We start from the raw sequence: 13,881 nt of genomic DNA on the forward strand, positions 1-13,881 counted from the left end.
CGTCCTGGTCGCGGAACACTGGACCAGCTCTATACCCTTCATAGGGTGCTCGAGGGTTCATGGGAGTTTGCCCAACCAGTCCACATGTGCTTTGTGGATCTGGAGAAGGCATTCGACCGTGTCCCCCGTGGTATTCTGTGGGGGGTGCTTCGGGAGTATGGGGTTCGGGGCTCTTTGCTAAGGGCTGTCCGGTCCCTGTACGAACGGAGCAGGAGTCTGGTTCGCATTGCCGGCAGTAAGTCAGACCTGTTCCCAGTGCATGTTGGACTCCGTCAGGGCTGCCCTTTGTCACCGGTTCTGTTCATAATTTTTATGGACAGAATTTCTAGGCGCAGCCAGGGGCCGGAAGGAATCCTGTTTGGGAACCACAGGATTTCATCTCTGCTTTTTGCGGATGATGTTGTCCTGTTGGCTTCTTCAAACCAGGACCTTCAGCATGTACTGGGGCGGTTTGCAGTCGAGTGTGAAGCGGCTGGGATGAGAATCAGCACCTCCAAGTCCGAGGCCATGGTTCTCGACCGGAAAAGGGTGGCTTGCCCTCTCCAGGTTGGTGGAGAAGTCCTGCCTCAAGTGGAGGAGTTTAAGTATCTCGGGATCTTGTTCACGAGTGAGGGAAGGATGGAGCGTGAGATCGACAGGCGGATCGGTGCAGCCTCCGCAGTGATGCGGTCGCTTTACCGGTCCGTCGTGGTGAAGAAGGAGCTGAGCCAAAAGGCGAAGCTCTCAATTTACCGGTCGATCTACGTTCCGACTCTCACCTATGGTCATGAGCTTTGGGTAATGACAGAAAGAAAAAGATCGCGGATACAAGCGGCTGAAATGAGTTTCCTTCGCAGGGTGGCTGGGCGCTCCCTTAGAGATAGGGTGAGAAGCACAGTCACTCGGGAGGAGCTCGGAGTAGAGCCGCTGCTCCTCCACATCGAGAGGAACCAGCTGAGGTGGCTCGGGCATCTTTTTCGGATGCCTCCTGGACGCCTCCCTGGGGAGGTGTTCCAGGCATGTCCCCCCGGGAGGAGGCCCCGGGGAAGACCCAGGACACGCTGGAGGGACTATGTCTCTCGGCTGGCCTGGGAACGCCTCGGTGTTCTTCCCGAGGAGCTGGCCGAGGTGTCTGGGGAAAGGGAAGTTTGGGCTTCCATGCTTAGACTGCTGCCTCCGCGACCCGGTCCTGGATAAGCGGAAGAAGACGAGACGAGATGAGACGAGACGAGAAAAATATTATTGTGCAAAATAAGTTGTCTTACAAAACAGTGGTCTGCGCCGGACAGTTTGTAGCCATACAGTCTGTTAGAGCAAGCCGAACAGCTTGAACACGGAACTGCTAGTGTTGCCAGATTGGGGGTTTTAAGTGCATTTTAGCGGATTTGAACATGTTTTGGGCTGGAAAACGTCAGCAGTATCTGGCAACACTATTAAGCTCTTCTTCATGACGACAACCGGAAGTGTACCAACACGATGGGGCGTGTAGCGCCACGTGTGGCTCGGGTGCACAATGCACCTTGCACAATAGCCCGATTTCACTTGTGCATGTAGGATTGGATTTCTCTGGCACCCCTGCTGGGACCCTTTGCTCGATTACCAACAGCAGCTCGATTTGGACGTGCATGTAAACGTAGTCAGTGTATCTCTCGGTCTAGTTCAGTACACACAACCACAATCATGGGGAAGATTGCTGACTTGACTGTTGTCCAGAAGATGATCACTGATGCCCTCCACAAGGAGGGTAAGCCACAAAAGGTCATTGCTGAAAAGGGTGGCTGGAAAAGGTGCACAAGCAACAGGGATGGCTGCAGTCTTGAGAGGATTGTCAAGAAAAGTTGATTCAAGAACTTGGGAGAGCTTCGCAAGGAGTGGACTGAGGCTGGTGTCAGTGTATCAAGACCCATCACGAACAGACATCTTCAAGAAAGGGGATACAACTTTTGCATTCCTAATATCAAGCTACTCCTGAGCCAGAGACAATGTCAGAAGTGTCTTATCTGGGCTAAGGAGAGAAAGAAATGGACTGTTGCTCAGTGGTCCAAAGTCCTCTTTTCAGATGAAAGTACATTTTGCATTTAATTTGGAAATCACGGTTCTAGAGTCTGGAGGAAGAGTGGAGAGGCACAGAATCCAAGGTGTTTGAAGCCCAGTGTGAAGTTTCCACAGTCTGTGATGATTTGGAGTGCCATGTCATCTGCTGGTTGTTGGTCCACTGTATTTTCTCAAGTCCAAAGTCAACACAGCCATCTACCAGGAGATTTTAGAGCACTTCATGCTTCCATCTGCTGATGAGCTTTTTGGAGATGCTGATTTCCTTTTCCAGCAGGACTTAGCACCTACCCACAGTGCCAAAACTACTACCAAATGGTTTGCTGACCATGATATTACTGTGTTTGATTGGCCAGCCAACTTGCCTGACCTGAACCCCATAGAGAATCTATGGGGTATTGTCAAGAGGAAGATGAGAAACACCCGACCCAAAAATACAGATACGCTGAAGGCCACTATCAAAGCAACCTGGGCTTCAATAACACCTCAGCAGTGCCACAGACTGATCACCTCCATGCCACACTGCACTGATACAGTAATTCATGGTAAAGAAGCCCCAACCAAGTATTGAGTGTATACCGTAAATGAATATACTTTTCAGAAGTTGGACATTTCTGTATTGTAAATCCTTTTTTTGATTGATCTTAGGGAATATTCTAATAATTTGAGATACTGGATTTCTGATTTTCATGAGCTATAAGCCATAATCATCAAAATTAAAACAAAAAAGGCTTTAAATATTTCACTTGACATGTAATGAATATAGAATATATGAAAGTTTACCTTTTTGAATTAAATTATGAAAAAAAAGGAACTTTTTCATGGTATTCTTATTTTTTGAGATGCACTAGTGTGTATATATATATATATATATATATATATATATATATATATATATGTATATATATATATATATATATATATATATATATACACATGCACACACACAACCCCACTTCCAAAAAAGTTGGGACGCTGTGTAAACTGTAAATAAAAACACAATGCAACAATTTGCAAATAGTACAAAGACACCATATCAAATGTTGAAACTCAGAAATTTTATTGTTTTTTTTTAAATATATGCTCATTTTGAATTTGATGTCAGCAACACGTTTCAGAAAAGTTGGAACAGGGGTGTGTTTACTACTGTGTCGCATCACCTCTACTTTTAACAACACTCTGTAAATGTTTGGGAAATGACGAGACAGATTGCTGTAGTTTTGAAAGAGAAATGTTGCCCCATTTTTGCCTGATATACAATTTTAGTTGCTCAACAGTTCAGGGTCTCCTTTGTCATATTTTGCGCTTCATAATGCACCAAATGTTTTAAATAGGAGACAGGTCTGGACTGCAGGCAGGCCAGTTTAGCACTTGGACTCTTTTACTACGGAGCCATGCAGTTTTAATATATGCAGAAAGCAGTTTGGCATTGGCTTGCTGAAAGAAGGAAGGCCTTCCCTGAAAAAGATTTTGTCTGGATGGCAGCATATTGCTCTGAGACATGTTTATATCATTCAGCATTAATGATGCCTTTCCAGATGTACAAGCTCCCCATGTCATGTGCACTAATGCACCCTCATACCATCACAGATGCTAGCTTTTGAACTGTGCACTGATAACAAGCCGGATGGTCTCTCTCCTCTTTAGCCTGGAGGATGCGGTGTCCATGATTTCTAGAAAGAATTTCTACTTTTGATTCATCAGACCTCAGGACAGTTTTCCACTTCACCTCAGTCCATCGTAAAAGAGCTCGGGCCCAGAGAAGGTGGCGGTGTTTCTGGATATTGTTTATATCTGGCTTTAACTTGCATTTGTGGATGCAGTAATGAACTGTTTTCACAGACGATGGTTTTCTGAAGTGTTCTGAGCCCATACAGTGATTTCCACTACAGACATGTGTCTGCTTTTACTGTAATACAGTGTCTCCTGAGGGACTGAAGCTCAAAGGCATCCAATGTCAGTTTTCAGCCTTGTCTCTTGCATACAGAGATTTCTCCAGATTCTCTGAATCTTTTAATGATATTATGGACCATAGATGATGTGATCCACAAATTCTTTACAGGAGGAACGTTAATATTGAGGAACGTTATTCTTAAATTGTTGCACTGTTTGCCCACGCAGTCTTTCACCGAGCAGTGAACCCCTCCCCATCTTTACTTCTGAGAGACTCCGCCTCTCTGGGATGCTCTTTTTATACCCAATGATGTTACTGACCTGTTGCCAATTGAACAAATTAGTTTTTTTTTAAACATTACACAACTTTTTCAGTCTTTTCTTGCCCCTGTCCCAACTTTTCTGAAACGTGTTGCTGACATCAAATTCAAAATGAGCCTATATTTTTCAAAAACCAATAAAATTTCTCAGTTTCAACATTTGATATGTTGTCTTTGTACTATTTTCAATGAAATATCGGGTTTCCATGATTTGCAAGTTATCGCATTCTGTTTTTATTTACAGTTTACACAGCGTCCCAATTTTTTTGGAATTCTTTAAAACAAACTTTATCTTTAGCACTTTGTAAAGAGAATAAAAACAACTCTTACGAATTTCAGTTCTTCAGCCAGCAACAGCCTCTTAATGACACACCCTTCAGCTGTTCACATGTTAAGCGCATGGAACATCAGTGTCATCATTCACTCATTGTGTAGCAAGGGGAGGTGAGAACACGCCCCATTTCACCGGTATAAACAAGTGCATATGTTCACTTGTTTCCATACCAACTGAGAAACTTTGAGGAATGGCCAATGCAAGGAAGATGTCTCACTAGCAGTTGTTGTCATGCTTTTTCAGTTAGTGTATAGGGAGAACTACATTACATTACATTTAGCAGACGCTTTTATCCAAAGCGACTTACAATTGAGAAAAACAATCAAGCTACAGTAAAACAGAGGAAATCAGAGTAAGAAGAAGAGAGTGCATGTTAGATGGTTAGTGGGTTGTTAGGATAGGAGATGCTCTTTGAAGAGAAAGAACTAGTTGATCGAAACGTGCTGTGTTATTTTCGTCAAGTTTTGAAAACATTTTTCTGTTGCCAAACTATGTTTTACTGATTTACTGATTACTGATTTACAGTAATTAGTTACCTAAGTCAACATGCCATGCATAGTCATAGTTTATCTTCATTGCTAACTTTAGATTTATTATAGTCCGTGCATAAGTCTATGCATACGATTATGAAATGTAGCTTTGGCTTTTAGGGCTTCTTTTCTTTGCAGTAACTTTCCAAGCAGAGAGGTGTGGGGGCAGGGAGGTACAGGGGCCAGGGTCTTTGTCTTTGACAAATGGACTATTGATAGTGACAGGGGGGATTACAGGTGAATTACACCTACCTCATCGATATTCATTTGAAAGGGCAACTGACTTTGGATAAAACATAGGTAGTCTGAAGTTTCTACAATTAGTATTGAAACTACATAACATTTCTGAATGCTGTTCTTACTTTTATATAGCCAACACCTATGTTTACAAGGTTCAGACTTCAAAAGTCTTGTGCAGATACATTTATAGTGTGTTTTTTTTTACAAGGTTTGAAGACTCTGAAAATAGTTTTTTTGTAAGGTTGTGTTTGCACTTAATTTAAATAAAAACAAATGTCATTACATTCACTTTACTCTCATATTATTATTGCTGAGGGCGTCCAGAATATAACCATGTGTGTCACTTTTGCATGGATGCTTTTAGTTAGATGAAATACTTAAAAATGTCAAGGTTTATCAGACTGCCACAGAGTGTCTGACAGGCCCAGGACCTCAGAGTGTTAACAGAAACAGTGGAGATCAAGGTGAGGTCTGGAAGATGAGGAAAACTTTCTGAAAGAACTGCTCATTGGATTGCTAGAAAGGCAAATAAAAACCCCTGTTTGACTGCAAAAGACCTTCAAAAAGATTTAGCAGACCCTGGAGTGGTGGTGGTGCACTGTTCTACTATGCAGCGACACCTGAACAAATATGACCTTCATGGAAGAGACATCAGAAGAAAACCTTTCCTGTGTCCGAGCCACAAAATTCAGTGTCTGAAGTTTGCAAATGAACATCTAAATAAGCCTGATGCATTTTGGAAACAAGTCCTGTGGACTAATGAAATCAAAATAGAACTTTTTGGCCACAATGTGCAAAGGTATGTTTGGAAAAAAAAGGGTGCCAAATTCCAGGAAAAGAACACCTCTCCAACTCTGAAGCATGGGTGTGGATCGATCATGCTTTGGGGTTGTGTTGCAGCCAGTGGCACAGGGCGCATTTCATTGGTCGAAGGAAGCATGGATTCGAATAAATACCAGCAAATTCTGGAAGCAAACATCACACATCTGTAAAAAAGTTGAAGTTAAAAAGAGGATGGGTCCTACAATAAGACGATGATCCAAAACACACCTCAAAATCTACAATGGAATACCTCAAGAGGCACAAGCTGAAGGTTTTGCCCGGGCCCTCACAGTCCCCTGACCTAAACATCATTGAAAATCTGTGGATAGATCTCAAAAGAGTAGTGCATGCAAGACAGCTCAAGAAACTTGTAGAACTGGAAGCCTTTTGCAAGGACGAATGTGTGAAAATCCCCCAGGTAAGAACTGAAAGATTATTAGCTGGCTACAAAAAGTGTTTCCAAGCTGTGTTCCAAAGGGGGTGTTACTAGGTACTAACCATGCAGGGTGCCCAAACTTTTGCTTCAGGCCTTTTTCCTTTTTTGTCATTTTGAAAATGTAAAAGATGAAAATAAAAAAAAAATGTTTTTGCTTAAAATATAAAGGGAATGAGTCATCTTTAACTTTATGCCTTTTGGAGATCATTTCATCTTCAAGTTTCTTAACTGTTCACAGTAACAGCAATTTTGACCAGGGGTGCCCAAACTTTTGCATACCACTGTACATTCATGGTTATTCACCAAAACAGATCTCCTCAAATACCACCAACCCTCAACCAGCAACATTCATCATCATACACTGACATTTACCATAAATCACCATGAAACACCAACATTTACAACCAAGCACCAATTTTAATCAACCATCAAAGACTTTCTTTATTCAATATTTAATAATTAACAACAACATTCAGCATCAAACACCAACATCCACCCCAAACAACTCATCACCAATCACCAACCTCCAGCATCAAACACCAACCTCTAGCATCAAATACCAACATTTCCCATCAATCACCAACATGCACCAAACAATATTCATTATCAAACACCAACATAACACGACCAAACAACATTCACTACCATCATCAACATTCACCAGCAAACAACGGTCATAATCAAACGCCAACATCCAGCATCAAACACTAACATCCAGCATCAAACACCTTACATACACCACCAAACAACATTCACCACCAATCACCAACATGCACAACCAAACAACATTCACCACTAAACAACATTCATTGTCAAACACCAACATCTGGCACTGAACAACATTCACCACCACACAACTACATTCACCACTATGACCAAAATTCATCATCAAACACCAACATCCACCATCAAATAACACTTTACACCAAACACCAATATTCACATTCAAACACCAAAAATCACCATCAAAAAGACACTTTTAATGTGAGTCAGGTTCATACAGTGGTGCTTGAAAGTTTGCGAACCCTTTAGAATTTTCTATATTTCTGCATAAACATGACCTAAAACATCATCAGGTTTTCACACAAGTCCTAAAAGTAGATAAAGAGAACCCAGTTAAACAAATGAGACAAAAATATTATACTTGGTCATTTATTTATTGAGGAAAATGATCCAATATTACATATCTGTGAGTGGCAAAAGTATGTAAACCTCTAGGATTAGCAGATTAGTTAATTAGTTAATTTGAAGGTGAAATTAGAGTCAGGTGTTTTCAATCAATGGGATGACAATCAGGTGTGAGTGGGCACTCTGTTTTATTTAAAGAACAGGGATCTATCAAAGTCTGATCTTCACAACACGTGTTTGTGGAAGTGTATCATGGCACGAACAAAGGAGATTTCTGAGGACCTCAGAAAAAACGTTGTTGATGCTCATCAGGCTGGAAAAGGTTACAAAACCATCTCTAAAGAGTTTGGACTCCACCAAGCCACAGTCAGACAGATTGTGTACAAATGGAGGAAATTCAAGACCATTGTTACCCTCCCGGGCGGCATGGTGGTATAGTGGTTAGCGCTGTCGCCTCACAGCAAGAAGGTCCTGGGTTCGAGCCCCAGGGCCGGCGAGGGCCTTTCTGTCTGGAGTTTGCATGTTCTCCCCGTGTCCACGTGGGTTTCCTCCGGGTGCTCCGGTTTCCCCCACAGTCCAAAGACATGCAGGTTAGGTTAACTGGTGACTCTAAAATTGACCGTAGGTGTGAATGTGAGTGTGAATGGTTGTCTGTGTCTATGTGTCAGCCCTGTGATGACCTGGCGACTTGTCCAGGGTGTACCCCGCCTTTCGCCCGTAGTCAGCTGGGATAGGCTCCAGCTTGCCTGCGACCCTGTAGAAGGATAAAGCGGCTAGAGATAATGAGATGAGATGAGATGTTACCCTCCCCAGGAGTGGTCGACCAACAAAGATCACTCCAAGAGCAAGCATGTAATAGTCAGTGGGGTCACAAAGGACCCCAGGGTAACTTCTAAGCAACTGAAGGACTGTCTCACATTGGCTAATGTTAATGTTCATGAGTCCATCATCAGGAGAACACTGAACAACAATGGTGTGCATGGCAGGGTTGCAAGGAGAAAACCACTGCTCTCCAAAAAGAACATTGCTGCTCATCTGCAGTTTGCTAAAGATCACGTGGACAAGCCAGAAGGCTATTGGAAAAATGTTTTGTGGACGGATGAGACCAAAATAGAACTTTTTGGTTTAAATGAGAAGCATTATGTTTGGAGAAAGGAAAACACTGCATTCCAGCATAAGAACCTTATCCCATCTGTGAATCATGGTGGTGGTAGTATCATGGTTTGGGCCTGTTTTGCTGCATCTGGGCCAGGACGGCTTGCCATCATTGATGGAAGAATGAATTCTGAATTATACCAGCGAATTCTAAAGGAAAATGTCAGGACATCTGTCCATGAACTGAATCTCAAGAGAAGGTGGGTCATGCAGCAAGACAACAACCCTAAGCACACAAGTCGTTCTACCAAAGAATGGTTAAAGAAGAATAAAGTTAATGTTTTGGAATGGCCAAGTCAAAATCCTGACCTTAATCCAATCGAAATGTTGTGGAAGGACCTGAAGCGGGCAGTTCATGTGAGGAAACCCACCAACATCTCAGAGTTGAAGCTGTTCTGTTCGGAGGAATGGGCTAAAATTCCTCCAAGCCGGTGTGCAGGACTGATCAACAGTTACCGCAAACATTTAGTTGCAGTTATTGCTGCACAAGGGGGTCACACCAGATACTGAAAGCAAAGGTTCACATACTTTTGCCACTCACTGATATATAATATTGGATCATTTTCCTCAATAAATAAATGAGAAGTATAATATTTTTGTCTCATTTGTTTAACTGGGTTCTTTATCTACTTTTAGGACTTGTGTGAAAATCTGATGATGTTTTAGGTCATATTTATGCAGAAATACAGAAAATTATAAAGGGTTCACAAACTTTCAAGCACCACTGTAGGTTTCTAGTAAAAGAAGTAACAAGCCCAACGGACCAGTATGAACCAGTATGACTGCTGGAGGACTAACAGCCACATGCCACATCCTCTGTTGACTGGGTTTGTCTGTGTTTATTGCTGTTTGTTGGCTTGATGTGCTCTTAGTTTAATTACATAGATAGTGATTATAATTTATAAGATTTTTGGACATATCTTTTTGAATATCACATTCAGTCTTTTTAATATCATCTTTGACTAGTGTCATTTGTTTGTCAAGCACCTTTCCACGTATAAAGTCATGTAAGAACATGTACAGTGAAAAGCATGGAACTTGACAGTACGTACCTTCGACTCGATTGGAGAACCTTTCTTTCTTTTCTGCTGTGCCAACAGAGAGAGAGAGAGATTATTCTACTATCCACATTCACTGGATATAAGCAATCACATGCTCTGATTAGCTACTGTACTATTAGGCTATCAGCTCATATACCATCAGTAGAGAAAAACAAAATGGTGAAGCGTGTTGCTGAAGTAACCGAGGACGAAATAAAAACTCTACTCCAAAACAAAACCACAATAAAGCAACAGAAAAGTAACTAAATATGGAACAAAAGTATTTGAAGTTAAGAACATCTCATCTCATTATCTCTAGCCGCTTTATCCTGTTCTACAGGGTCGCAGGCAAGCTGGAGCCTATCCCAGCTGACTACGGGCGAAAGGCGGGGTACACCCTGGACAAGTCGCCAGGTCATCACAGGGCTGACACACAGACAACCATTCACACTCACGGTCAATTTAGAGTCACCAGTTAACCTAACCTGCATGTCTTTGGACTGTGGGGGAAACCGGAGCACCTGGAGGAAACCCACGCGGAGAACATGCAAACTCCGCACAGAAAGGCCCTCGCCAGCCACGGGGCTTGAACCCGGACCTTCTTGCCGTGAGGCGACAGCGCTAACCACTACACTACCGTGCCGCCCAAGTTAAGAACATATCTTTTTTTATTTTTCAAGAATTATTATTATTATTATTATTATTGCATTTTTCACAAATTGCTACTGTCATTTTGCCGGTTTGTTTACATTCTTCATCTTTAAGCATTAAAATTTGTTGAACTTTTTAGACTGGTTCAAATGCTCAAAGACGTTGGAAAATTCCATAACTGAAATGTCCAAGGAAGACTGAAATAAATGTCTAAAGCTATTTGATACACCGGCATGACAGCAAGATGGCCCTTTCGACAAAAAACAACAACACTGAAGTCAATTTGTGCAGCCATCGATAGGTTTTTAAGAAGTCCGCCTAAGCGGAAATGATTTTGTCAGACCTTTTGTATAAAGTTTTTATTTATTGACTTTGCAAAAAATCAAAATAAAAATACTCAGTTTCTCAAAATCCAGTGAATGTGGATATAATAAAAGTTATTCCACTCAAGCTCATCGTACATGGCTTATAGCCAACTATCAGCTCATGTACAACTCAATTTTGTGGAATAACTGTTAATTGTATTAGTTATGTGTGTGTGTGTGTGTGTGTGTGTGTGTGTGTGTGTCTGTGTATACCTTGTTTAGAATCAGTACTGTCTCTGTGCTCCATGGCCCAACTCATCCGACGTGATTTAGACTCTTTAGAGCTTCTCTTCCAGTCTCTCTGAAGAATCTCTCCCTTCCCTGAGCCCGCAAACATAGAAATGGATGAGTTTAATACACGGCATAACCACAGTTCATGAATCATAATTTTGTTAGGTTCGTGGGAAAAACATTCCTGTTTATATCTCAACTGTTTTAGCAATCCACAGCTAAAAAAATAAATTCTCATCTCATCTCATTATCTCTAGCCACTTTATCCTGTTCTACAGGGTCGCAGGCAAGCTGGAGCCTATCCCAGCTGACTACGGGCGAAAGGCGGGGTACACCCTGGACAAGTCGCCAGGTCATCACAGGGCTGACACATAGACACAGACAACCATTCACACTCACATTCACACCTACGGTCAATTTAGAGTCACCAGTTAACCTAACCTGCATGTCTTTGGACTGTGGGGGAAACCGGAGCACCCGGAGGAAACCCACATGGACACGGGGAGAACATGCTTAATTAATTAATTAATTCAGACATAATTTACAGTATATTTATGGAAACACAAATAGTTTGACCCATAGTAGCAAAATTGTTTACTATATTTTGAGAGTGGATTTAACACAAAACCCAACTCAAATGTGAATTTGTTAGAAAAGATTTTTAAGTTATATTACAATGTTGTTGAAATCTCGAATCTCATTGGCTGGAGGGAATTGCTGGCTTTAAGGTAAGTCAGTTATTCAGTAACAGCAAACTTTTTTAACATCTTCAATCTTTAACTTCAAAACTGAGAAAAAAGGAGAGTTTGGTGACAGAATGATTGTTCATAGTTGTTAACAGTTATTAAGTTCTATGGCATCATTAAATGTAACTATAAACTGATAGAAAGTATGGCTATTCTTGAATTAATTAAAAATGTAATTATTGGAAAGATACTGTGGTTTATCAGAATGCCTCCAAGTGTTTTATTCCTTAAATAACAACTGCATTGGTTGATTACATACTTTAAGCTCACAGAAGAAAATATCTCTGAGCTTAAAGCCAAATTCATAGCAAAAATAAACATTAAGTGTAACTCATTACCATTGCTTTCCACATCAACTCCTGTCTCTTCTGCCACTTTCAGAAATATCTAAACAACAAAGTCATAAATATATTGAAACATATAGAATTGAAATCAGGTATAATATCTCTATTGTTATTTAGAAAGTGTTATACTGTACACATACAGGTTGTCGAACTATACATTAACAATTCATTGTTCATAAATGTTTATAAAGACAGAGTGATTTGCATACTGGTTATGCAAGGTGATTATAGACTTTTTGAAAGTTTTTAAAAGTCACTTCATTTTAATATTCTGTATAATACCATGCAATGCATTCTCAGTGTTTTTTACTAAATGACAAAATCAGGTCACTTTCATTTATAAATGGCATTATTCTATCCACATTCACTGGGTATGAGCAGTCGCATGCTCTGATTGGCTCCTCTACAACTAGGCTATCAGCTCATATACTGTGAGTAGAGAAAAACAAAATGGCGGAGCTTGTTGCTGAACTAACTGAGGACAAAATAAAAACTCTACTCGAAAACAAAACTACGAAAAATACAAAAAAACAACAAAATATGGAATAAAAGTATTTGACATGAAAAACTTCTTTTTTATTTTTCAAGAGTTATTATTATTGCATTTTAAACAAATTGCTACTGTCATTTTGCTGGTTTGTTTACATTCTTCATCTTTAAGCATTAAAACTTGTTGAATTTTTTTTTAGACTGGTTCAAAAGTTCAAAGAACTTTGAAAATTAGATAACTGAAATGTCAAAGGAAGAATTAAATAAATGTCTAAAGCTATTCGATACCTTGACACGACAGCAAGACGGCGCTTTCTACAAAAAAAAACAACACCAAAGTCAATTCGTGCAGCCATCGATAGGTTTCTAGCTCATCTGGCTGCAGGCCAGGCCAGATTATTATTATTATTATTATTATTATTATTTTCTCATGCGATCACGCGTCGTCCATCCGTCATCTGTCACTGTCTGTCCACAATTTATAAAAATCACTACACCTCCTACAGGATTGATCAGATTTCGATCACACTGACAAACAATGCTCCCCAGGTGGGTGTGCATAAAAGTTGTCAAGATGGTGGCACCACCTGTCATATTTATGATTTTATGGGCGTCTGAAATTTCAAACTCACACACAACAACAGTAACCACTACGAAGTCCGCATAGGCGGAAATGATTTTGTCAGACGTTTTGTATGAAGGTTTTATTAATCAATTTTGAAAAAAAAATCAAAATAAAAATGCTGTTTCTCAAAATCCAGTGAATGTGGATAGAATAAAACAATTATTCCACTCAATCTCGTTGTACATGGCTTATAGCAATTTTGTAGAATAATTGTTAATTATTCACAATGCATTATGAATACTAGATACACAGTAAGATTTATGAAGCTATTTGTGTGTGAGTGTGTGCACCTCCTCTAAGCTGGTGTCTGAGATCCCGTAGCTACTGATCCCCAGCTGCTCTCTCTCCAAATCAAGCTCTTTGAAAAGCGAGGCAAAGCTGCCATCTTTTGAGCTAGCATATGGCAACACATACACCAACTCCTGACCTATCACCTCGAGGAACTCTGCCTCCGGGACGTGCAAGCGTATGACAGAAGAGACATCTGCTACATCTGACCAC

General features: G+C 40.8%; 1 protein-coding gene across 1 annotated transcript in view; it reads right to left on the reverse strand.

The window, feature by feature from the left end:
* LOC132882575 (phospholipid-transporting ATPase ABCA1-like) overlaps positions 1–13,881 on the reverse strand; it is a 340,951-nt gene that overhangs the window by 129,819 nt on the left and 197,251 nt on the right. Inside the window, exons 24-27 of the mRNA XM_060915668.1 lie at positions 13,671–13,873; positions 12,261–12,309; positions 11,159–11,266; positions 9,942–9,977 (exon numbers count right to left, since the gene is read on the reverse strand). Of these exons, the coding sequence (XP_060771651.1) occupies positions 9,942–9,977; positions 11,159–11,266; positions 12,261–12,309; positions 13,671–13,873 (396 nt within the window). The remainder of the gene's footprint in view (positions 1–9,941; positions 9,978–11,158; positions 11,267–12,260; positions 12,310–13,670; positions 13,874–13,881) is intronic.

The sequence above is a fragment of the Neoarius graeffei genome, chromosome 3 (genome assembly GCF_027579695.1).
Source record: "Neoarius graeffei isolate fNeoGra1 chromosome 3, fNeoGra1.pri, whole genome shotgun sequence".
Taxonomy (NCBI): Eukaryota; Metazoa; Chordata; class Actinopteri; order Siluriformes; family Ariidae; genus Neoarius; species Neoarius graeffei.